The 25,534-nt window shown below is 42.0% G+C and overlaps 1 protein-coding gene across 10 annotated transcripts in view; it reads right to left on the reverse strand.

Annotated features, from left to right (window-relative positions):
• Rbms3 (RNA binding motif single stranded interacting protein 3) overlaps window positions 1-25,534 on the reverse strand; it is a 1,336,321-nt gene that overhangs the window by 377,245 nt on the left and 933,542 nt on the right. For all 10 annotated transcript variants that reach the window (XM_037208204.1, XM_037208207.1, XM_037208205.1 and 7 more), the window contains one exon: window positions 3,666-3,757. In XM_037208204.1, coding sequence (XP_037064099.1) covers window positions 3,666-3,757 — 92 coding nt within the window. The remainder of the gene's footprint in view (window positions 1-3,665; window positions 3,758-25,534) is intronic.

Genomic DNA, 25,534 nt, shown 5'->3' on the forward strand with positions numbered 1-25,534 from the left:
CTGTGTAGGGAAGTGAGTGCAGGTATCAGTGGTGCCCAAAATAGGACATTAGATCACCTGGAATTTGAGTCAGGGAAACCTGACAAAAGCTTTGGGAATTGAACTCAGGTCCTCTGCAAGAGCAATATGCACTCATGATGGATGAGTCATCTCTCTACTCCAGGAGGCATTTTATTTTAAAATCCTGGGGATTTTAAAATGTCACACCACAACCAACAGAGTGGGATACTGATAAGAACAAGGATGCAGGAGGCGATTTGGTGCATACTTAAATGGTAAAATATATACTGCAAGTAACACACACCCTGCAGACTGCACGTTTATATGATAATAAATAACAGTTATCGCCAGGACAAAGGAAAAAGTGCCGTGAAATTCAATAGCTCAGTGAGAAATCTGCTAATACAGGTGGCCAAGCTTGTTCCATTTCATTGTCAAACGGAGGCTATTTATTTTCTTCTGGGTAGTTAAATTACAGAGTCATTTATTGCTGAAAGTTTTCCAGTGGGCAGATGGGAATCTAAAGCAGGCTTTGGGCTCACACTTTGTGAGGATTTACTTCACAGACAGCAAGACTGAAACTGTCAAACCTTCAGAAAGTCTGCAGCAGAGTGATTCCCCACAGCCCAGCCAGGCATTCCAGGTTTTGAACCTCGGATATGGGACAAGGGCCAAAATGGTAGCTAGAGTGAATAATCCCTTTTGAAGGTCTTTAAAGAATTGCTAGTATAGACAGTTTCCTTACTGGGTGATAGGTCAGTGATTGGTGTGTGTGTGTGTGTGTGTGTGTGTGTGTGTGTGTGTGTGTGAACCGTGCACGTGCACGCACTACTATACATATGCATGAGAAAGATAGTCAGGCATAGGGAGGGATTCCTTATATACAAGCACCCTGAAAATATTAAAGTCAATGTCAACTTTCTTTGCCTTTTCCATACAAAAGCTTAACTCTGTGTATGATCTACCTATCATCTATCTGTCTGTCTGTCTGTCTATCTATCTATCATCTATCTATCTATCTACTTATCATCTATCTATGTATCATCACCATCTATCACCTATTTGTCTATCTTTCTATCATCTACCTATCATCTATCTACTATATATCATCTATATGTTTGTGTGTGTGTGTTTTTCTATCTCTTGAAAATTTAGAAACAACTGTGTGTTCATTATTTATAAACCACTACTATCTAATAAATTCCAAAATTTCAAAAGTTTATAAACAGAATGCACTGAATATGTTCCAATAACCATTTTCTTTTAAAAGTTTATTAATTAATTTATTTATTTACATATGTGTGTATGATTCACACACATATGTACACAATGCACACACATATGGAAGTCAGAGGATTCTGGCTAGTCTATTTTCTCCTTCTACCATGTAAGAACCTGGGCATCCAACTTAGGTCTTCAGCTTCACAGAAAGTGCCTTATCTCCTCAGCTACTTTTCAAGTTCCCCATTTTGTTTGTTTCTTTTTTAAAACATAGATTAACCTTATTTTTAAATTGTGTGTGTGTGTTTGTGTCTCTGTGTATGTATGTGTGTGTCTATGCACTTGCACTCCAAGATCCCTTGGAGCTGGAGTTACAGGAAGTTAATTGTGAACAACTAATGTGGGTGCTGGGAAGCAAACTCAGGTCCTCTGTAAGAGCCACAAGTACTTTTAACCATAGAACCACCTCTCAAGTCCCCAGAATATACTTTAGCTTTTAAAGATTTTTTTTTTTTGCCTTTTAAAATGTGTATGTGTATACCTCTGTGTGCGTGTGTACATTTGAGTACAGTTCCCACATAAGCCAGAAGAGAGGATCAGATCCCCAAAGCTGCCTAACATGGCTGCTGGGAACTAGACTGGAGTTCTCTGTAAGAAGAGCAAGTGCACTTTACTTCTGAGCCATCTCTTCAGTCCTTCTCTATTCTCTTTTTAAAGCATTTTTATAATCATTTCTTAACTCAGCCAGCAGCCACACTCTAGCACTTGTTTTCTGGGTACAGGAAATTGCTACTTCAGTTGCCATTGACTGTTGCCAAACAACCTTTAAACCAGGACATGCATGTAATTTCCTGATTAATTAAAAGTATTAACTTCATCAATCTCAATTCCTGACCAAATCTAAAGCTTCCAGGCATTATCCTGACAAAGAACAGAATACACAGCTGGGTGAATCCTAACTTATATCACCCTGAGTAACGAGAAAGACAATGAACCCACCACAGTCACTGCAGAGGAAATTGGCTCCTAACAGCCAGTTAGCAGATGTGATCTACACACATTGGCCAGAATGCATCCACAGCGGCCAGGCCCCAGATGCTGATCCTCGGAAAGCTGGGGCTGATGCTGGAAGGTTCTATCAGAGAATGTGCACAATCATAACATAATCCAAATGGCTAGGGCATCCGAGGACTTCATCATCTCATCACTTATTTCTAGGGGAACAGGGTTGGAAAACTAGAAACACAAGCAGGGAACAGAAGCCCAAGATTTCAAGGTCTGTTGCCTGTGGCACCCAACAGTGTGAAGATCTGGGCATAGTAAGTTCAACTATTGACAGGAAGGATATTTTAAACTTAGACCATTTATGATGATTCAAAACCACTGCTATTTGAGCATCAACATTTACTGAACATCCAAATGTCATCAGCAACAGTTCTGGTGTTTACTCTTACTTTTTCTTTCTTCTTTTTTGTTTTTGGAGGAGGGTCTCACTGTGTATTCCTGGCTGACCTTGAACTACATTATATAGATCAGGCTGTCTTTGAATTCACAGAGATCTGCCTGCCACTGCTTTTATCCCAGAATGCTGGGATTAAAGTCATGCATCACCACATGTAGCTTAAATCATTATGATGCTGTCTCATTAGAGTCCCAGATTAAAGTGAAGACAATGACATTGGTGTGCATTGTTCCCAAGATCCATATCATCTTACCACATAGGCAGATTCTTATAACACTGTATCAATCACGGCACAAAATGACGACGAACAATTTTCACTTTGATGTAAAAATTCATCCTAATTTCACATACAAGTCCCAGACAATGCATACCATGAAACAATGAGTAAATGTTTAAAATGATGAACATGAAGAAAATCACTCTCCAGGTAAACTTTGGAATATGGACCAAAGTGAAATTCCAGCAATACAGACAAGGACATTAGCAATAAGCCATTTCCCTGCACAAATCAGGGAAGAAGCCATTAGCTGAGAAGCCTCCCAAACATGGAACAAATAAGTGAATTTTTAGCACCCATTTAATCATTGACAACTTTCTGTGCTACCCTAGAACTCTGCCAACTGGGGAAAGTTCTAGACACCAGTACATACGTGTATATTGACTTCAGCATTGCTGACCAGAGAAAGTTCTAGAGTCTCATGCATGCATACCCCCTTTTTCAAACAAAACAGAGCCCTCCACATGTATCCTTTAATCACTGGGGTCTCTAAAACCAAAGAGCTCATTAATAACTACACATCAAACCAGAGATCACAACAAGTCAAGTTTATTGCATTTTTCATTTTCCCTAACAATTGAGTACAGAAAGAATGTAAACCATAATTTGGGTCTGAACACTGCAAAAGACTAAGATTTGTTCACACATAGATACACATACACAAAGTGGACATTTGCACAGACCCTCTTGTCTGAGCAGGCTTACCTTGGCCATCTGTGCTTGCACGCCATTTGCCTTCAAGGATGCTACTGCCTTCTGTGCAGCTGCAGGACTATCAAAATCTACAAAACCATAACCTGCAAAAATATAAAATCTGACATTAGTCATCAAAGGCAGGCAGGTGCACCTCTGTCATACCAATGAATGCAGACTTACTGTCAGCCATAACTTCTTTTCTCCAAAACAAAACCTGGCTGGACACAAAGGCTCTCATATCTGTGCTCCTGAGTGCTTTAAGTGAGATATTTTAGTATCTATCTGTAGATATGAGGAAGTTAATTCATTTTCCAGAGTACTTTGTAGACTGGTGTGCAAGGGGAAGCCCACTCAACACTAACTTGGCAGTTAAGTCAAAGCCTCACTTCAGTGTGCTGCTCTTCCTTTTACAGATTTGCTACAAGAGGGAGGAGAATCAAACTCAGAAAATCCTTAAGTGTCTGAGGCTAAAATCCATTTTCCAAACCTCTAAAATCCAATACTCATAAAAGCCATAAGAACTTGCAAGTGTGATGGTCAACATTAACTGTCAACTGGATGGATCCAGAATCACCTGGGAGACCGACCTCTGGGCAGGTCTATGAGGGATTATCATATTATTATTTATGACACTAATATGGGAAGGTCCCTCTGAATTGTGGGTAAGCACATTCCCTGGCAGGGGAGCCTGGATTCTGTAAAATGGAGAAAGCCAGATGAGCACTTGAATGAGCATTCATTCGTTCTGTTTCTTGATTGTAGATGTGATGTGACCAGCTGTTTCAAACCCCCTGCACTGTGACTCCTCTGCTGGAGGACTGTGCTAGAACTGTAAGCCAGAATAAACCCTTTCCCGCTTAACTTGATGTTCCCAGGGCAAATCATCCCAGCAACATGTAAAGAAGCCACAACAATAAGGGTATTGTTGGAGGCTACAATAGTGCTAGCCACACAGCAGGCAGCCAATAAATATACCTTGGTTGCACAAATAAAGTCTCTGGGTTAGAGTCCAGGTTTGAATCTACTTCTACCCGACCACTGAGCCCATGATTCTAAATTATTATAGGGTCTTTGTTTTTCTCAATAGCAGCTCAAATTGTTGATCTTTAATATCTTGAAAAAGAATAACTTGATGAATAAATATTCAAGCCTCTGAAAAAATACTAAATGTCCATCCTTCTTATATTTGGGCGGGGGGGGGGGGTCAGAGGCATAAATATATGGTTCTGTTTGTGTGATTATGTGAGGACATATAAAAGTTCAGGGAAACAAACAAACAACCAGAACAGTTGCTAATGGACAACAGAGAAAAAGCCATCTTCATAACATCAAGGTGACAGGTATTAGTCCAGGAATTCACCCAAAAGCATTATCAGCTGCCAATAGTATTTTAAAATGTGAATACTTAGTAGGGTGTGTTGGTACACACCTGTGATTCAAGCATTCCTGAGGTTGAGACAGGAGAATCAGAATTTCAAGGTCAGCTTTAGCTATATACTGAGTTTAGAGCTAGCCTGAGGTACAATGAGATAATATCTCAAAAACAACAGTAACTGTAGGTGTGTATATGTATTGTGGTTTGAATGTGTTTTGAACACTTGACTGCCAGCAGGTGGCGCTGTTTAAGGTTACAGAACCTTTAGAAGGCGGAGAGCCATACTGGAAGAAGCACATCACTGGGAGGCAGAGTTTGCAGTTTTGTAGCCTGGCCCTACTTGCTGTTCAGTCTCAGCTTCCTGTATGAAGATGACATGTGATCAGTCAGCTTCCTGCTCCTGCCACCATGCTGTCCACACCTGATGCCAAGTTTTCACTATGATAGACTGTACTCCTCTGGCACTATAGACCTCCTATCAGGTTTTTTTGGGGGGCAGGCAAGGAATTTAACTCAGTAACAGAAAAAGATACTAACACACATCAATATATACATAATAAATATTATATATGATATACATAGTATATAATGTGTTATATGTATGACATATACACACATATAAATATGTATATATGTATTATAAATATGCGTATGCTGTCCTCCTGAAGAGCCTATGGATATATCAACACATCTTCTCATGAAGACAGGCATCTGTCTTGTCTTTTGAAGCTTGTCTCACTCAGGGCTGCTAGGCCTGCCACTGAGGCAAACATACCATTTGTGTACTATAACCTACTCCCACCCCACCCTCCCAATAAGAGTGTTTGGGAATTCAATTACCAAGTTGTTTCTTTTAATTAACTTTCTAATTTTCACCCCTCAGATCACATCTTCCTTTTCTCTCTCCCAGCATGTTATCCCAAAGTGAACTTGCTACACAGCAGGGTACCAGCAAAATGCTCCCACCAAACAGGGCTGTCAAGTTTGTACTTCTCATACATAAGGAAGTGTGTGTTCTGTCAGGACTGGTAATTCTTCTCTTCATGGGATAAGAGGGGGAAGAAAAGAAGCAGGAGAAAGAAAAGTCAAGAACCAGAAATATAGACAAAAGTACAAAAACTCTAAAACTTAGACATCATTGCCCACAGGTCAGGTGCTGTACTGGGGGATTAAGGTGCTCTTAATTAGTGACAGCATCTTTGTGTCATATCATACTGACTCTGGGTCCATTGTATGTGGAGACTGAGGCACAGGTGAACTTAAATGACTGGCCAAAAAGGCAGAAGCTGTTAGATGGCAGAGCCACAATTGGAACCCAAGTCTGCACAGAAGTTATCCAATGCCATACAGAGACTGTTTCTAGGACCGCTCTGGAGCCCCGCCCTTGAGCCTGCACCCCTGATGCCCCTCAGCCCCTCTCTAGACCCCTGCTGGGGAGCCTGTGCTCCTCAGCTCCTCAGCCCTGCTATGGCCCCTGCGCCCAGATGCTGCTCAGACCCGCTCTGGAGCCTGTGCCCTTGATGTCCCTAAGAGAGGAGCAGAAAGTTCTTGGATTTGGAGTTTTAGGGTGAGTTAACACAATCCCATGAAAGGCTCTCTCTAGCTCATTCTCTATACAGGTTGCTTCCTGGAGGGCCTGGGCCTACACCACATCTCTCCATGGGAGGTGTGGACAGGGTTAGGGTTGGTCTGCATTCATTTAGACACTCATTCTTCCTTCTAGTAGTGAAATTCTTCATCGGGCACATGACTCAGCATACTATATAATATGTGGAAAAAACAGCCCCAGCTACCACTTACATGCATCTTATTGAGTTAGAGAGAGATATGACGGAATGGCCATACCAGGGAATCTACAGATACTAATGCCATGCCTTCCTTGAAATAAAGGGAAGCAATGGGCACAGAATGTGAGTGTGGATTGTTTAGTATCTAGAAATCATTGAGAAGTTCTCTCTCTAGCTGGAGACTAAATGGTGATGAAAGAGGTTGGCAACAGCAGTGGAGAGGACTCAAGGGCTAGCACAGCAAACCACAAGAAAGGCAGCAGGTCAAGACACTGATTAGGGGAAATAGAGCAGGTGAGTTATAGTTTATAGGGAGGATCAACAGGACTTGACAACTGATTGATTAGGCTGGGAACAGGAGAGGTATAAGATGACAAGAATTACTGCTTGGTTGGAATTTGTTCTCCTTTTCCATAAGCCACTGGGTGAGTGAGCTGTGGTTGACTAAAGTGAAGAGACTGGAGGAGGACACACAGGAGTGAGGGAGGCCTGAAGACACATTCAGTCAAAACATTTGCGAGAATCTCTGCAGAAAAAGTCAGATTGCCGTTTGATATTGGGACGATTGGTTTTGAATGTCCTCTTGACACCATCTAGAAAAAACTAGAAGAAATTCCCAATGAGAAGTCTAGATCAAGTCCCCTGTAGGAATGTCTGTTCAGGGATTGCCTTGACTGTATTAACTCATCTGGGAAGACCCAGCTCACTGTGGGCAGCACCATTCCGTAGGCAGGGGTTCCTGAACTGTGTAAGAGTGAAGACGGGGAGTTGGACATAAACATGAATGTGTTTTTTGCCATCTGTTTTGGGCCATAGATACAGCCTGACCAACTACATCATGTTTCTGCTGCTCCCTCCCTGCTATGATGGACTCAAGCTCCTTCTCTCATAAGTTGGTTCTGTCAGGGTATTTCAACACCAGGGTATGTCAATACCATAACAGGAAACAAAACTGACAGAGAGACATATTAGGCTGGCACTCAGTAAAAAGGATAAAATCAGAAATACATATTAAGGGGGCAACAGCCTAAAAATGCTAGTAACAGAGATGGGAAGAGAAAAAAATCATAGTGAGAACTGGAAAATGATTTAGATTTCGACTTGAACAACTTCATCTTTTAGGTCTCCAAGTTGATTTTGCAAAGAAGGCTGAAGCAGGACCAGAGAGGATGATGGACACAAACAGGAACATGTCCTCATAGAGCCAGGCAAGAAGGGTCCCAAGAGGGAAGAACTGGCCATGCCAAATGCAGGAGAACATGCAGGCATGGAGGGAGTGTGAAAATGCCCAGGGCCCTTAAGAGCAAGGCTGTCTGCAGAGTGGTAAAGATTGAAGCCTGTCCGAGAAGAGGAAGAGTTAGGGGAGGAAGAGAGAAATGGGTGGTACAGAAGGCCTTGTAAGGGCTTAGCTTGGCTGATGCGGGGAAACAAAGTCAGACAATAGAAGATATGAAGTCAATGGGGGGTTGAGTGTATGTGTACATATGCACTCACATGTACATTTGTATAGAGCCCAATGCTCTACCTTAGATGACATTCCTCAACCTAAAGCATTAAGGTAGGACCCACCTACCTTCTTTATTGAGACATTATATCTAATGCACATGGAACTTACTGAATAGGTGAGACTGGGTAGGCAGCATGCCCTGGGGATCTGCCAGTCTCCACCTCCCCAGTGCTGTGATTACGAAAATATTGTCATCATGCCAAATATTACACATGGGTGCTGGGGACTGAACCTAGGTCCTTGTGATTGTGCTACAAACGCTTTACTGACTGAGCTCTCTCTCTCTATCCCTCAATTGAATTTTCATTTACTTTATGATAGGATAGTGTGTGTGTGTGTGTGTGTGTGTGTGTGTGTGTGTGTGTGTGCGTGTGCATGTATGTGTGTGTCCTTCCTCCTATGTGAAGTCAAGGTGAAGACCCCTAAAACTCATTTCAATGATTCGGAAGTCTTTATTGGCCACCTGCTACAGCACATTACATTTTGCAGCTTTAAATAAGGAGTAGGAAAATCAAGCTGAGAAGAGAGCCAAGCTTCATGAGTATAAGAAGACAATTCATAAAGTAGCCTTCCTGGGAAGATGGAGGCAAAGGAGCATCCGGGAAAGATGTGGGCATGCTGCCCCATCACCCACAGTCACTGGGAGGAAGAAGAAAGAGCACTCTGGCTATGTTAGTTACATCGGTCAGTGTTGTGACCTGACAACAGCCCCTCAGGGGGAATGGCTTATTCTGGCTTTCAGTTAGAGAAGACACATTCCATTGTGGTGGCAAAGGCAGGGCAGCCAGAACATGAGAAAACTGGTCATGAAGTAGCTCCCGTCAGGCAAAGAGCAGACAGGAAGTGGGCGGCTTTATAAAACCACAAGCCTACCCTCAGTGACCTGGTTACTCCAGCTTGGTTCCACAGCCTTCCAAGCAGCACCACTCATCACATGACCACTCATCATGTGGCCAAAGGTGACCTTACAGGAAGCATTTGTCACCAGCTGTCACTGCACTGTACAACACTAGTCATTGGATTTTACCTAAGTCTGTGTTCAGTAGATGATCCTTGTCAAAGTACACAGAAAGTATGCTAAAATATGTAAAGTTGCAGAAGGGACTGCTGTGGTTATTAATTAACAGATGAAAATGTCAAATTAAATTTTAATTACAAAAAACAACAACAAAAACCAAACAATACCAGTGCTGCCAGCCATGCCTGTCCCACATCTTAGCCTGCATTACGGCATCTTCCTTCAGGTTCCTGACCTCTACTTCCAGTCCTACACACCACAGAGTATATTACAAAATCAAGATGTGGCTCTTCCGGGCTGGACTCCCACACAAACTTCAGCAATTTCCACAAGGGCACCCGTCACCCTGAGCTTTCTCTCAGGAAATTTACAGTTGAATTCTGGGAGAAGGGGTAACCCCACACCTGTAGGAATGATTGCTGTAGAATATTATTTTAAGATGTGTTACATTTGCTTATGTTGCATTTGTCTAACTCTGTGAAGCTGTGTTACTGTGTCTGTCTAAAACACTTGATGGTCTAATAAAGAGCTGAACAGCCAATCATGAGGCAGGAGAAAGGATAGGCGGGGCTGGCAGGTAGAGAGAATATAGGGAAGGAGAAATCTGGGAGAAAGAAGAAGTAGCCAGAGAAGCAGGAGGAAGAACAAGAGAGGAAGGAGGACACCAGGGGCCAGCCACCCAGCCACCCAGCTACACAGCCAGCCACAGAATAAGAAACAAGGAAAGGTATACAGGAATAGAGATAAAAGCCCAGAGGCAAAAGATAGATGAGATAATTTGAGGGAGGCTGGCTAGAAACAAGTCAAGCTAAAGACGGGGCATTTGTAAGTAAGAGTAAGTCTCTCCACATGTGATATTAATGTGAGCTGGGTGGCTGCGGCCCCCAAAAGAGTGAAACCAACAACAGACGATGGCTCCAAGCCAACAAGCAGCAGACTGTGCATGCAGACTGAGCACAGCGAGCCACAAATCTGAGTTGCAGGGTGTTCATGCATACTTCTACTCATTCAAGTGAGAGGCAGGAGGTCAAGGTGTCTCAAGAAACCTTGAAAGATATTTCCATTCTTTAAATAAACATGGCATTTCCAAGGTTTATGAGGGTGAGAGCTACATCACAGTCAGAAGAAAGCAAAATGAAATACAAGACTGGCTCTAAAAAACAATGATGCGTTTAGTAAGGGATAAAAATCACTTTAATTTGGTTTCAATTTGCTTTCCTTCCTGATAAATAATTAAGTCTTTCTCTGCATCTGGCAGGGGAAGGGAGGCAGAGTAATCCAGCCCCCAAGGAAGGCTAGCCAGGGCAAACTCAGCCTGGTGGCTGTGCACCCTGCCTCCCTCAATTACGTCATCACACTTGGCGACAGGTTCAAGCAAATTAGATCCAAATGTCACTGTTTTTCCCCCACACCCAGAGCTTGTTTTTCCTCCTGGTCAGGGAGACAAGGCCAGCAGCTCAGCAATTAGCCGGAAGTGGAGCAATGGGAGAAAAGGAACTGTGGGATAATTAGGTCATTCTGCGAATGCACTCTTCCATCAACAGGCTTAATCAATGCTTCCCTGAAAAGCTTTATACCTTCTGCGCTTATTTAAAGTTTTGTTATGGCATGGCACTACCAGAGCGATGACCTTCTAGAAAAATAATCTATATTAATTACAGCTTAACTCCACAGTATCACCAGAGGGCTATTTGTCTGTTCCCTTTCCTGCAGTCACAGGTGACAATTCCAGAGACCTTTATCCTTCAGAAATTATTGTGTAAAGATGTATTTGAGTTTCATTAAAGTCTCTTTATATCACACTCAACTGTTGATTTCAGTTTTTTGTGTTGCTGCTGGCTCTTTATACTAGCAATTCAAATTATGAATTTATTTGCCAATATTGGGGTTGGGTGGGCAGGGTGTGGGGGGCAACTGGAGAACTCCCTCTTCAGGTTTGTGGTACCATCTACAGCCACCCAGGGCATTTGGTCTCAGAGTTTTAATTGCACACTGAATTCCACATTATTTGCATAGTTCTTTGTCTTGGGAGTGATTTTTAAAGAAGGAAGGCCTCCCAGAACACAGATGCAGAGCCAGCTGTGAGTCAAATATGATTTCTAGACAGTGCAAGAGAACACTTTGGCTGAGACTTATAAGTGAAACTCCAGTCCTGCTCAAATCTAACAGTTGGGATGCTTGAGAATTCACCTTCCTCTGGTAGCTACTGGGAAAGAATCCGTGAGCCTCCACCCTTGTTGGAGGATCTAGAAGCAGTTGATAGCTGCAGGAGCAAAGGAGGAGGAAGGGAGAGAGAGGAACAGGGAGAAGAAGAGAGGAAAGAGAGAGAGGAAGAGAGATGGAGAGGGGCAGGGAGAGAGAGGAGAGGAGGGAAGTAGAAAAGAGATTACTAAGAAGTGAAGGGGATCAGTGAGAGTGTGGGGGAGATAACAGTGGGTAATAAAGGGGATGAATTTGGTCAAAGTACATTATATGCATGCATAAAATGTCATAGCAAAGCCCATCATTGCATATAGTTAAGACATGCCAATAAAAGTGTATCTCATTTTAAAAGAATTGGGATTCCTTAGTTTTTCTCTCTTTTCATTTAGGGATTGTAACATGCTGTGCTGGTGTCTGGGCTCCAGGGGGTAAGACTGAATTGTGAGGATGAGGATGGAGGAGAAAAGAATGTAGTAGATGCCCTGGAAGCCTGAAGGTATCTGAGCCACTCTGCCCCTCTCTGTCTCTAGTCTTCTCTTGCATCCTTCAAGTAATGGATGGCTATGGAACCTTCCCTGCTTTGGATGTCCTGAGTCTCTGTATCAGGGGCCAGAGACAGGAAAGTAGAACATTAGCACATCTATCCTGGGTAGATGCTGTCAACTTGACACAAGCTAAGGTCATCTGGGAGTAGGGACTCTCAATAGAGGAATTGCATCCATTAGATTGCCTTGTGGGCTGCTCTGTGAGGAGGCACTTTCTTGATTAATGACTGATGTGGGTGGAGCCAGATCACTGTGGGTGAGGCCACCCCTGGGCGGATGGCCCTGGGTTGTATGACAAAGCAGGTAAATTAGCAAGCCATGGGGAGCAAAGTCATAAGCAGCACTCCTCCCTGGCGTCTGCTTCAGCTCCTGCCTCCAGGTTCCTGCCCTGACTTCCCTCTGTGATGGACTCTATGCTGTAAGGTCAGACAAACCCTTTCTTCCCGAAGTTGTGTTTGGCCATGGTATTTATCACAGCAACAGAGATGTAAGACAGTTTCCATTCCTACATTAGCTCTCAACTCTCCAGAGGCTTTCATCCTTTCTTCAGCATCCATTGGAAGGGTTTTCAATGAGCATTCATCAAGAGGAATCCCAAATAAGTCAGAGGAAGCAAGACAGCAGCACACACTCAGCCTTGGATATGTGAAAAAGCAAAGTCCAAAGTCCAAGTCTGCTTAGGTGTGGAAACAGACAACTCTTACTTGGTAGAACAAAAGTCCTCCTAAAATTGTTTCCACCATTATAATCCTAAACCGCTTATACATAGAAATGCCCTTAGATTAGAACATAGGATCTCACACTTTTGCATGTTAAAGAGAGAGCCTATCTACTACCTGTACAAAGGGCTACAGCATCAGCCACCTAGCAAACAGGAAGAGAAGATAGACAATGAGTCTATACAACAGTAGATAGGCTGTTTCACTGAACTGTTGTTGGTGGTATTTTTTTACGCTTTGACTCTACTTTTTTGGGGGTCCTGCCACCCAGCTCCCAGATAAATCAAACATGGAGGCTTATTATTACTTATAAATGCCTGGCCTTAGCTGGACTTATTTCTAGACAGCTTTTTTTAAATTAGCCTGTCTAGCTTTGCCTCTGGACTTTTACCTTTTTCTATTTCTGTATATCTTTTCTTTCCTTATCTTATTCCATGGCTTTCTGCGTAGCTGGGTGGCTGCCCTGATGTCCTTCTCCTTCTTTTTCCATTCCTCAATCTTTCTTCTTGCTCCTCCCAGATATTTCCTTCTATTTATTCTCTCTGCCTGCCAGCCACACCTATCCTTTCTCCTGCTTAGCTACTGGCTGTTTAGCTCTTTATTAGACCATCAGGTGTTTTAGATAGGCAAACTAACACAGCTTCACAGAGTTAAACAAATACAACATAAAAGAATGCAACACATCTTTCCATCATTAAACAAATGTTTCACAGCACAAACAAATGTAACATGTTTTAAAATAATATTCTACAACCCTGAAGTTCCCTTAACCTCATACCATCGTGTCAGAAATCATAACACAAGACATTACCTTTAGAAGAGGATTTCCCAGCCTTGGAGACACTTTTGAACCATAATGTGACCCTCTTATCATTAAATATATTAAGCATCTACTTCAAAAGGGTAAAAAAGGATTAGGTTCTGCAAGAAAAATAAAGACAGCTCAAACATGTCCCTTGAGTAAGTAATGATAGGAATGATGTGTGTGTGTGTGTGTGTGTGTGTGTGTGTGTGTGTGTGTGTGTGTGTGTGTGTACCTTTCTGTCTCCCATTTTATATGCACAGTTCATATGAATTAAGTTAAAAACAAGGGACAGAGAAGAACTGCTATAATACATCAGAAAGACCAGCTAATTCCCTAGCATGTAAATCACTGTTTCCATGTGGGGTAAACAAGGTACATTTTGTGCATGAGAAAGCAAAAAACGAGGGCTGGGTGGAAGACCTAAGCTTTTCTTGCCCAGTTGAATAAGACAGTTAGTTACAAAGACAGACAAATTCAGCAAGTGAAGCAATAGTATGCCACTTGAGATGGGACATTTTCTCACTCTTTTTACGTTGCATGAGAAATCAAACTGAGCCCTACCTGGGTTCAGATGCCCAAACTCACTGCCCTCCTTACCCCAGGCAGCTGATTTTAAAATGAGAGAAATTGCTGCTTTTGACTGAGAGCCAAAACTAGGACTCAGATCATTATTTAGGAGCTCAGTGCAATCTCCATGCTTTATTGAGACTCAAAATACACACCTTTTGGCTATTCTTCTTCTGGACCAGCTATTATTTTATTGCATGGCAGAGATTCGAAGAGCAACCAATGTGAGTATAAATGTCAGACTGACCTCCAGGAAGCTTCCCTTTGCTGGCAGTGTTCAAAGATGTCTGTGACTTGTCAGAGCAATGTGTCTCCTCCATTGGAATAGAGGGGAGATAATATGTGAATGAGGGCTACAGGAGCAAGCCTGGGATACTCCTGAAACAGTCCCACTGAGTTTGTGACTCTGATGGAAACACGCTGTTCAGAACACTGTCATCACAGTTCTATAGGCCATAGGCCACCACCAGGTAAGTTAAGAGCTAAGCCCTGACTGCCCATTCCTCTCTCCCTACCCTTGCTCCAGCCTTACAATAGTTGTGGTTCTCCCTAGCACAGAGCAGAATAGTCTCAGTAAGCACACACAGATTGGTGGAGAACCTCTGATAAGTCAAGGTACTGTGCCTTATATTTAGACTTAGTGAACCCCCAAATGGCTGGTATGGGGTGCTGAGAGTCACCAGCCATCCTCAGCAGCCATTGAGCTTAATGGATGGACATATAGCCAAATGACAGCAATCCGGAGGATAGTATGAAGTAGCTGCGTGCAGGAAGAGAAGATGCCCCATAATGCTCCTCCAATTTTCATTTGCTTCTTTTATTCATGGTTTTTGTGTGTATGTGTGGTATATGTACACATGTATGTGCGACTATATGGATGTGTTCAGGATTATGAGAAGATGTTGGGCATATTATTTCATCACTCTCCTCCTTAATCCTTTCGGACAAGGCCCTCTTGTGGAACCTGCCCCTAGGCTGGCATACAGCAAGTCCCAGAGATTCCTGAATCCAGCCCTCACAGTGCTGAGGTTTCTCACAGGGGACACCCAACTTTGTATACAGATGCTGGGATGAGGCCTGAGTTCCTCACACCTGCGGAGCATCTCTCCAGCTCCTGGGTAGTTTTTGTTCATTGCTTGTTTATTGTTTGTTTTGTTTTATGTGACTGAGTTTTATTACATAGCCCAGGTTGGCCTGAAACTTACTGGGCAGACCAAGACCATGTTTGCCCACACTCACAGAACTCTGCCTGCTTCTGCCTCCAGACAGTTGGAATTATCGGTTTGAGCCACTATACACATCCCTTGTTTTTCTTACTGGGCGCATTCTAGTTAGCCCCCCTCCCCCAACTCCTCCCACCCCCTGCTGCCTTGCTACCTGTGTCAGCTATAATTTCCACCCATGGCTCCATGGACTTTGGGGCATGCACTGTTTGCAAGACTAAGGACTCCAGCTGTGCAGTTTAGTTTTTTGATAACTTGACAAAGCTGGAGTCACCTGGGAAGAGGGAGCCTCCCTTGAGGAACTGTCTCCATCAGTCTGGCCTGTGGGGCAGTTTTTTTGATAGACTATTGAGTTGGAGGGCCCAGTTCACTGTGGGCGGTGCCATCTCTGGACATGTGGTCCTGGGCTATATAAGAAAGCAAATTGAGCAAGCCATGGGTTGCGAGCCAATCAACAGTGTTCCTTCACGGCCTCTACTTGAATACTGTTCTTGAATTCAAGTTCTTGCCTTGAATTCCTGCTCTGGCTTGGCTGGGTTATGGACTATAACCCAGAAAATGAAACAAACCCTTTCCTCCTCAAGTTGCTTTTACTCATGGTTATGGTGATATTTTACTTGTACTAAAATGTGATTTGTATGTTAATAAATACAGTTGCCCCGGGGGTCAGAGCTATTAGAGCCATAGCAAAAGCTGGGTGGTGGTGGTGTATGCCTTTAATCCCAGCACTTGGTAGGCAGAGCTAGGTAGATCTCTGTGTGTTCAGGGATACAGCCAGCATTGGAGACACAAGCCTTTAATCTCAATACCAACCACAGAAGACCTGGAGGTCTGTACAGACAGGCAGTGACAAGGAGGTCATGTGGTTGTGTTTACAACCAATGAGAAGGCAGAACAGAAAGTCTATATAAAGACAAACACACAGGAAGTAGCTCTCTTGGCTGAAGAGGATAGCTGCAGCAGTGAAGGGTAAGGCTCTTAGCTTTGACCTCTTGGGCTTTCATCTCTGCATGGTTTCTTATTTAATAAGACAGTTACTCCTATACATGGTGTTTATCACAACAACAGAAAGCAAACCAGGACACCAGGACAATCTCCTCCTTCCAAACTTTAAAAAAAATCCCATCTTTAAACCTTCACAAGACTCTATTTGAATACAAGTTTTTCCTTTCCTAATCTATGCATATATTTTATGGAATTCACTCCTTCTTTGGTGTTTATTGGCCTTATTCCAAACAAACATTTACAAGCACCCTATATTGGTATGACATACTCTTGCTTTACATCTTTGAAACTAAAGGACTGTGTTCACCCTACCTGATGTACATAACATAATGATGCATTTTAATTAGATTTCAAAGATAACTAAAGTCACATCTAGGCAATCCATAGTCATGCGTCCATGTGGTGGAAGGAACATCATGGCCAAAGAAATACTCAGAAAAACACAAGCTTGCTTCCTCTGGGACGTTTGGATTTAAGCCATGTTTGTAAGAATATTCTTGACTCCTGATAGTTCTACTTACAAATCATGACTACAATGAATGAATGGCTACAGTCTCACTGTTCTCTGTCTCAGATCTTCCAGGAGTTTGTAGAGAAATGTAATATAATTACAGCTTTCAAAATATCCTGAAATGGGGGCCAACAAGGTGGCTCCATAAATACAGGTACTTTTCCTGTCATATGATGACCTAAATTCAATCCCCAGAGTCAACATGGTAAAAAGAGAGGACTGATTCCCACAAGATGTACACACACACATACTCTCACACACAAATATATATTTTAAAAATCATAAAAAGGAAAAATTGTATTGTAAATAGCTTTTCAGTTTTCCATTTTCCCCTAAACACAATTTGGAATTATTTTCTTCTATTTAAAAAAAAAGTTACATATTTTTTGTTTGTTTTTTTAATATAGTTCTTTCTTTATGTGGGCGGGAAGGACAGGAGGTTGAGTGTGGAGGTCAGAGGAAAACTCTGTGGACTTGATTCTGTCTTTCCACTTTTCCCTGGGTCCCAGGAATTGAACTCAGGTCATTACTTTGTGCCTTTAAGTGGCTGGGCTATATAGCTCAAGTTATGTAATCTTATTTCAGAAATATTAGGGGCTAGGAGATGTCTTGGGTAAAGTGCCTTCTGTGCAAGATTGAAAACCTGAGTTTGGATCCTAGCATTTGTGTAAAAGCCAGATGTGGCAAGTTCTGTAATCACCACCTGGGGCATGAGGAGACAGGCAGGTACCTGAGGTTCACTGACCAAATCACTGAGCTCCAGGTTCACTAAGAAACACTGTCTGAAAAACTGAGGCAAAAAGAGACCCAGGAAGAGACATCATTGTCCTCCAGCCTCCACATGCACAGGTACCCATATCATATCAACATGAACATGGAACACCACTCACCCACACAAGTAATTTAGCTAGTACCAAAAATAACATCTATGAAGCTGCAACACAAAGATAAATAGATAACTAATTAAAATTTATTCTTAGTTAATTTAATTAATTAATTAACTTTAATTAATTAATTAAAACCAAAGTGGTACCAGATCATACACACAGTTTTATCATCTCCTCACAGTAATGCTTGGATCAGTCTCAAAGCAATCCTGGAAAACTGTCAAGATTTTATGAGAGAAAACATGATACATGATTGGAAGGGGACTAAGATGAAAAGCTGTGTCCTGTATCCTGACTTCATACTCATCTCCACCTTCAAAGTAGATTTTTTGCAATAGTTGAAGGTGCATTTTCCCCAAGAAAATTTTACTGAAAAGTATAAATTAGTGTGTATGATAATAGTATTTTCACTTTACTTTTTCAAGGTATTTTAGTATGTGTGTTAGTGCACAGGCATGCACATACATGATGTGCTTGGAGGTCAGAGGTCAGATTGAGGGATTCTGTTCTCTCCTTCCATCATGTGGGTTCCAGGGATCAAACTCAGGACATTAGGCTTGGCAGCAAGTTCTTTCACCAGCTGAGCCGAGCCACTTCACCAGCACAAAGGGTGTTACTTTACATAGCTGGTGATTCATACAGCAAGATTATTTCTCTCCCTTCCTGCATCATTCTTGTACAAAGAGAATAGAATGTTAAGATCTTAGGGCAGGTTGGTTTAGATGAAATAGTTTGAGAACTCTACAGTTTAGGGTGCTTACAAACAATGGTCTTCGTAAGGGTCATTATTGGGTCATTAAATAAAACAGCAGTATGAGTAGAGACCAAAGAGCCGCTCCCCCTCCCCTGAAGATTCCCTATCTTCCCACTTTAAAAGTGATCTAGAGATCAACAGTGTTGGTATCATGTGGGTTGCCTGTTGGAAATGCAGCTGTGCTGGCCCACCTCTGATCTACTGCATTATTAGACACTAAAGTGGTCCTTTATATATGCACACTGAACATGAGCTGCATAGATGCCCATGACCACAGCACAGTGCTCCCTCCAGGAAGTCAGCTACTATTCTTACAAGACTGATGGGGGAGCAGGGATGCTACCTCTAGCTAGCTAGCTCTCCATGAGTCTTTGCTCTCCACACAGCCCCATTCCAAACATATCCAAGACTCCACCAACTACAATACTTTCAAAGGCATATATCCTCTCTCAAGACAGCCCACATTGGACAAGAACACTTGTTGGAAAAATCATTTAGTATAGTAAGAAGGATCCCTTCCTACAATCGGGGTTCAAACTCTATTTCTGCTATTCTATAACAATAAGGCCTTAGGTATGGAACAGTCAACAAAAATGAGAATAATAATATCATCCACAGGGGGAAAAACATGCTGGCTGTAGGCACTGAATGAATTTAAATACATTCAAAGAAGCTGGCTGAGTGCCTGTGGCAGTTCCCTCACCTTCTCAGACTCCAGTTAATTTAGTCATCTTTAAATGCATGCTAAAAGATGAGAGTGATGGGTTTATGCTCCTCCCTACAGAACATATTCTTATCTTTTTAAACTCATCATTCCTTTGCCTTAATTTTGAAAAATGAACAGTAGAAACCACAGGATTGGGCCATTTTGTTTTTTCTTCTAATAATCTATTTAAGTGTAACTTCTTGTGCCCTCAAACCTCACTTTTGTGTTTGTGCATTGGAGATACAAGCAATTCTATTTTATTTCAAAGTTCAAGTTTGCTCTACACTAATACATTGAAAAAAAAAACGCACAAGAAATGTTCATTTGAAGAAGCAGGTAACCAATGTAGAATGATTATACAATAAATGTATTATGCAAATTCTAGCAAACATTTCATGCACAATGGATAAAGAATCAAATTAAAGTCTCATAACCCTCAGAAAATTAAAGTTAGCAAGCACTGAGGCTGACTTGCCCTTGAACACAAAAGCTACTGAGGGCAGGCATTTCTCCATGATTTCTACAAAACCAAACCATTCTGAAAGTTTCAGATTAAAATAAGGAATCCCCTGGGAGTCATAAAGATCAGCTATTTTTACAGGAATAATTTGGAGCCTCAATTTTAAAATGTTATGAGTTAGAAGGAATGGGTGAACCTTTGTGTCATATTTTCAAGCTAATATTCCAGATGATCAGCCAGTAGAGGACACCAAAAATTGAACTACAAGAAGATACCAGACAGGTGGAGGGCTGGGGCTTGGGGGAACAGCAGAGGGGAGCTGTTTTTCAAAGCTTTCCCAATAACAACCTAAGCAGTAGCCATGCAATGGAACGACAGAGTCCTTTGATTTCCCTTCACTTGGTGTAATAATGGGACACTGCCCTGTGAGTCTCTGCAGCCTGCCAACACTACTCTGTCACTGAACACTGCAGAAAAATAATGGACCACTAGGAATGATAATGTGGGCAATTTTGGGACATTTGCCTATTGAAGGGCAGAGATTTATCACACATACCTCTTTAGATCACTAGGCAAGGTCAGGTGTGAAGAAGGAAGGCTGGAAGCCACATTCTACATTTGGATTTTACACATGGAGGTGGGATGTGGGGCTCTAGGGCCAAGAACAACAGACTCATTAATCAACCCCTGCAAATCAATTCCATTTCCTGTCCATTCTTTTCAGAAGGTGGACAGGATGTAAATATAAAAATAGAGCCATTAATTTAACAAATGCCTGGTGAAGTTCTTAAGAGTTCTGAATCAGGTCATGGAGTGGGAGTAAAGAAATGACAGAGCTCCTCTCTCCTGAGAGGATACGGATGCCCAAGGAGGACACAGACATTCAGCAAGAGTGAAAACCTACAGTGTGAGGAAGAAAGACAGCTCACTCTTAACTGAGGTAAAGATAATGGAGAAAACTGATCTGAGTATTCCTAGATTTCCTTCCTTTTTCCTTTTCCACTTACTCTATAGTGTGTGTGTGTGTGTGTGTGTGTGTGTATGTGTGTGTGTGTGTGTGTGTGTTGGTACCTTCCTCAATTGCTCTCCACATTTTTTTGAGGCAGGGTCTCTCACCCTGGAGCTCCTTAATTGGACTGACCAGCTGGCCTACAAACTCAGGTATCATCTGTCTTCTCAGTGCTGCTATTATGTGAGGACTGTGGCTCCTGCATCTGGCTTTTTACAAGGCTCCAGGGCATAATGAACTCAGTTCTTCCTTTTTCAAGTCAAGCATATTCCATACCAAGCCACTTCCCAGCACCCCTTCCTCTTTTTTTCTTCTTATTCTAAAACCTTTTCACTAACTTCATTGAAGTGGAGAAGTCAAGGAAGGTGTTACATAGAATAGCACAAGGCACAGAATATCACCAGGCTGTGTGGTGTTGAGGACTTCTTAATTTTCACAGCAAATCTCTGCTACTCTCCTATCCGTCCATGTACTGATGCTGATGCTGCCTTAAGGCCCTTAAGGCCGCTTTACCTCTGTTTCAAGTAACTCAATGCTTCTTTCCCAGTAAATCAAAGGTCACAGTATTCTTCCTGTCCTCCACACATTGGTAGTGTCCTTCACAACAATTATATAGTTTTTGTAGTCTACATTTTCTATTAGTCACTGAGAGAATGATCAAATGATTGCATGAACCAATCAAAACCTTCTTATTTTAACCTCAGCTAGTGTGGCTCATCCAAGTCTCCATGACAAACCTTATCCCTCACTTCTTAAAACAGAAGGGCATTTTAGAAGATGATACTTGATCTAAACTCACATTGAAATTATATTCTTATCTGTAGTTATGTGCTTTTGAATAGAGCAAGGAAAATAATAGTTCATTCATTCATTTATTCAGGCACTTTTTAAAATTTGTTTTCAGAGGGAATTCTCATTTTGTAGCCCTAGGTACCCTGGAACTCAGTACATTCCCCAGGCAGGTCTTGAACTTGCAACAATCCTCCTAAACAACTCAAACTAAATATTTAATTTTGAGACATGGAAGGTACCAGATGTCACCAACACTAAAAGTATAAGTCAGTTACATCCTATACAATGGTCCTTTGGTCAATGAATGATCCTAGTGTTCTAGGGGCCCCTTAAGTTTATCACACAGGCAGGTGGTTGCTCCATCCCAGAATGCACACCTGCACTCTGGGCACACTCATGAAGTTTAACTCTCAGATTTACTTGTATTGTGTTTTCAGGGACATTTTTACTTTTTCATTGTTTGTTTGCTTGTTGTGGGGGTGGTTTTGTTTGTTTCTTGAGGCAAGGTCTCATGGAGCCAAAGGCTGCTGTAAGCTCGATACATAGCTGAGGGATGGAACTTCTCATCTCCCTGCCCCTTTGTCCCTAGAGACAGGTGAACACCACCACGCCCAGTTTATCCAGAGCAGCCAATCAAACCAGGGCCTCCAGCTCTCTAGACAAGCTCCCTCCAACTGAACTGCACCCCTAGCTTAGCAACTAGAGTTTTATGCTATAGACTTTTCATCGGAGACCAGCAACTCATGGTTTCCAGAGCAATAAAGGACTTAGTGTCCAGAGCCTGCTTCATGTCTAGAACTCACCTTGTTTTATTGTGATATAACAAAGGGGTCTAGGAACAACATCACTCAGCTGCAGGAAGAAAGAAAGTGAACTACTCACTCATTCTGACAGGAGAAAACTTAAAAAGAAAATCTAAATGACCAAGTAATGCTGTCTAGAGAAAGTCAGGGCTTCGTGTGAACTGGAAAAGTGTAAAGACAGTGAAATCAGTTCATAAGTCCCACCCCTAGACATATGACCTTGGAAATGTGTTCAAGCACACACAAACCACATCACAGCACAAGCTAGCAATGGTTTTGCTCTGAAGCTTATATACTAATTTATATTAATAACTCAGTCCACACCAGCTCCTGAAATCCCTTTTTCCACAGGACACCAAAGCCCGTAATCCATTGAAGGAATATTATATAAGATATAAGTAAAAGTTTCAGAAAACAATTTAAGTTCTGATCTCTAAGCTGCTAGTGAGGGAAGAGTAAATTCTAGCTCTCCTCCGGGCCTCTTTATATCAGGGTCTTTCACAGATGACGGGAGATGCAGTTCCCTGGGACATGAGTGACACAAGGAAGCTGTAGCATCAAAGGCAGGTCTAAGAAAGTTGGCTTTCCAGCCTTGGGAGGGAGGAAACAAAAGCCACCAAAGGAAATGCTGTTGCCTGAAGCCAGCCCCTGAAGGAAACAACAGAGACAGTTTCCATAACACCAGACACTTGAGATTGATGCTTAAAGATGTTCTTTGTTTCTGATGGATGGCAGGACCAACTTGTATGGAGCCCCAAGCTGACCTGCCTGAGATGACATTCCTTTAGGACAGATTTCACATTAGAATGGTGAGTAGGGCTGAGGAGCAGCGGGCTAGGACTTCCCTCTCTGCAGGGGAGACCATTCCTGCTATGCAGGAAGGAGAGACCATGCTCTCTCATATCTAAAATGAAATTAAAGTTTATGTGACAATGATAACTGCCAATCTAGACTTCGTGCAGGGCACTGTGTTAATATGTCTTCAATAGTTCATCTCACTTAACCTTACAATGCTTTTTACAAAGATTTATTTATTTTATTTCATGTGTTTGAGGGCTTTGCTGAGTGTGTGTGTGTGTGTGTGTGTGCGCTGTGTGTGTGCGCGCGCGCGCGCACACACACACGCGCATGTGTATGGCATGTCATGCCCTCAGAGACCAGAAGAGGGTGTTGGGTCTCTTGGAATGAGTTACAGAAGGTTGTGAGCTGCCATGTGGGTGCTGGCAATCAAACCCATGTATCCTGCTGAGCAGCTGGTGCTCTTAACAGCTGAGCCATCTTTCCAGTCCCTTAAAAATCTGTATAGGAATCGTTTCTCTGATCTTGCACACAAGGTAATGAGACAGCCAAGTTTTGCTTATTAATCCTTTTCACGTTTTATGAACAATGTGAAATTATGCACCTGGGCTTCTGCAACACACACATATACATTACATATAGATATTCTATATATATATACATATATATAATATACATATACACATATAAAATCATTACATTTTCTGTGATATATACAAATACATACATATAAATGTATTATTTGTGCTATATGAATATATGAGTATGTTCTGTAATATATAATTAGATATGTACCTATATTTAAATATACATATATCACAGAATATATATTATATGTAAATATTTAATGACTTAACTGTATATAATGACAACTATAAATTGAGAAGCACTTTCTAAGAAATTTACTTCATTTGTAATATTTGTACAAGATAGAAGCAAAGACTTTAAAAAATTATCTGTTGGTCCTTGGTAAGTACTAAAACATGAGCCCTCCACAAATACTGGGTAGATTAGTGAAAACATATTAAAAATATTCAGCGATTGTGTAATTATTGATACAGGCTCCTTTAACTAGTGCAGACCAAAAGCAGACGTTTCCACACTGATATACCTGAGCTCAGATGGGAGCTGACTCATCAGGGTATGGTGATATTTTATTTGTACTGAAATGTGATTTTATTTATGTTAATAAATAAAGGTGCCTGGGAGTCAGAGCTAATAGCAAGCCATCACAGAAGCTGGACGGTGGTGGTGCACGCCTTTAATCCCAGCTCTTGGGAGGCAGAGCTAGGCGGATCTCTGTGTGTTCAGGGATACAGCCTGCATGGAGACACACGCCTTTAATCTCAATACCAACTATAGAGACCTGGAAGTCTGTACAGACAGGCAGTGACGAGGCAGTCATGTGGTTGGGTTTACAACCAATGAGAAGGCAGAACAGAAAGTCTTTATAAAGACAAACACACAGGAAGTAGCTCTCTTGGCTGAAGAGGATAGCTGCAGAGTGAAAGGTAAGGTTCTTAGCTCTGACCTCTTGGGCTTTCATCTTTGCATTGGTCCTGTGTTTCTTATTGACTAAGACAGTTACTTCTACATCAGGATGTACTTAAGGTCCGAAAAAGTGTCTGGAATGGACAGATACTCAGTAGAGGAACTAACATACTGAGGCTGGTCCCCAGTCATCTTGGATAACAGACGGTTGGATAATGCATTCACTATCTGACGATTTTCGGTGGGTATTTTAACAGTCAATGTGTATCTTTTTCATCCATATCTTGTTAACTAATAAAAATCACCCTGGCTTAAGTGGAGGATGCAGTAAATGTCCTGAGATCCTTGTAGGTTCCTGTCCAAGAGGTATAATGGGCATGGGACAGGAAAGAAGCAGTCTCCTTCAAGAGCCCACTCTCTATGTGTTTGCACATGTTGCGTCACAGTATCAGGAGTACATGACTCCTGGTCTTTGATCCCCAGATCAAGTGTAAAATACTCTACTGAATGATAAATGCTCACGGGGTAAACAGCTGTGTTTGCTGTGATCACTGTGTTACTGTGATCTACTGTCTGTGCTGTGATCCACTGTGTTTCTGTGATCTACTGTCTGTGCTGTGATCCACTGTGTTACTGTGATCACTGTATTTCTGTGATCCACTCTGTTTCTGTGATCACTGTATTTCTGTGATCACTGTGTTACTGTGATCCACTGTTTCTGTGATCCACTGTGTTTCTGTGATCTACTATCTGTGCTGTGATCCACTGTGTTTCTGTGATCACTGTATTTCTGTGATCACTGTGTTACTGTGATCCACTGTTTCTGTGATCCACTGTGTTTCTGTGATCTACTGTCTGTGCTGTGATCCACTGTGTTTCTGTGATCACTGTGTTTCTGTGATCACTGTGTTACT

Source organism: Peromyscus leucopus, chromosome 7 (assembly GCF_004664715.2).
Source record: "Peromyscus leucopus breed LL Stock chromosome 7, UCI_PerLeu_2.1, whole genome shotgun sequence".
Taxonomy (NCBI): Eukaryota; Metazoa; Chordata; class Mammalia; order Rodentia; family Cricetidae; genus Peromyscus; species Peromyscus leucopus.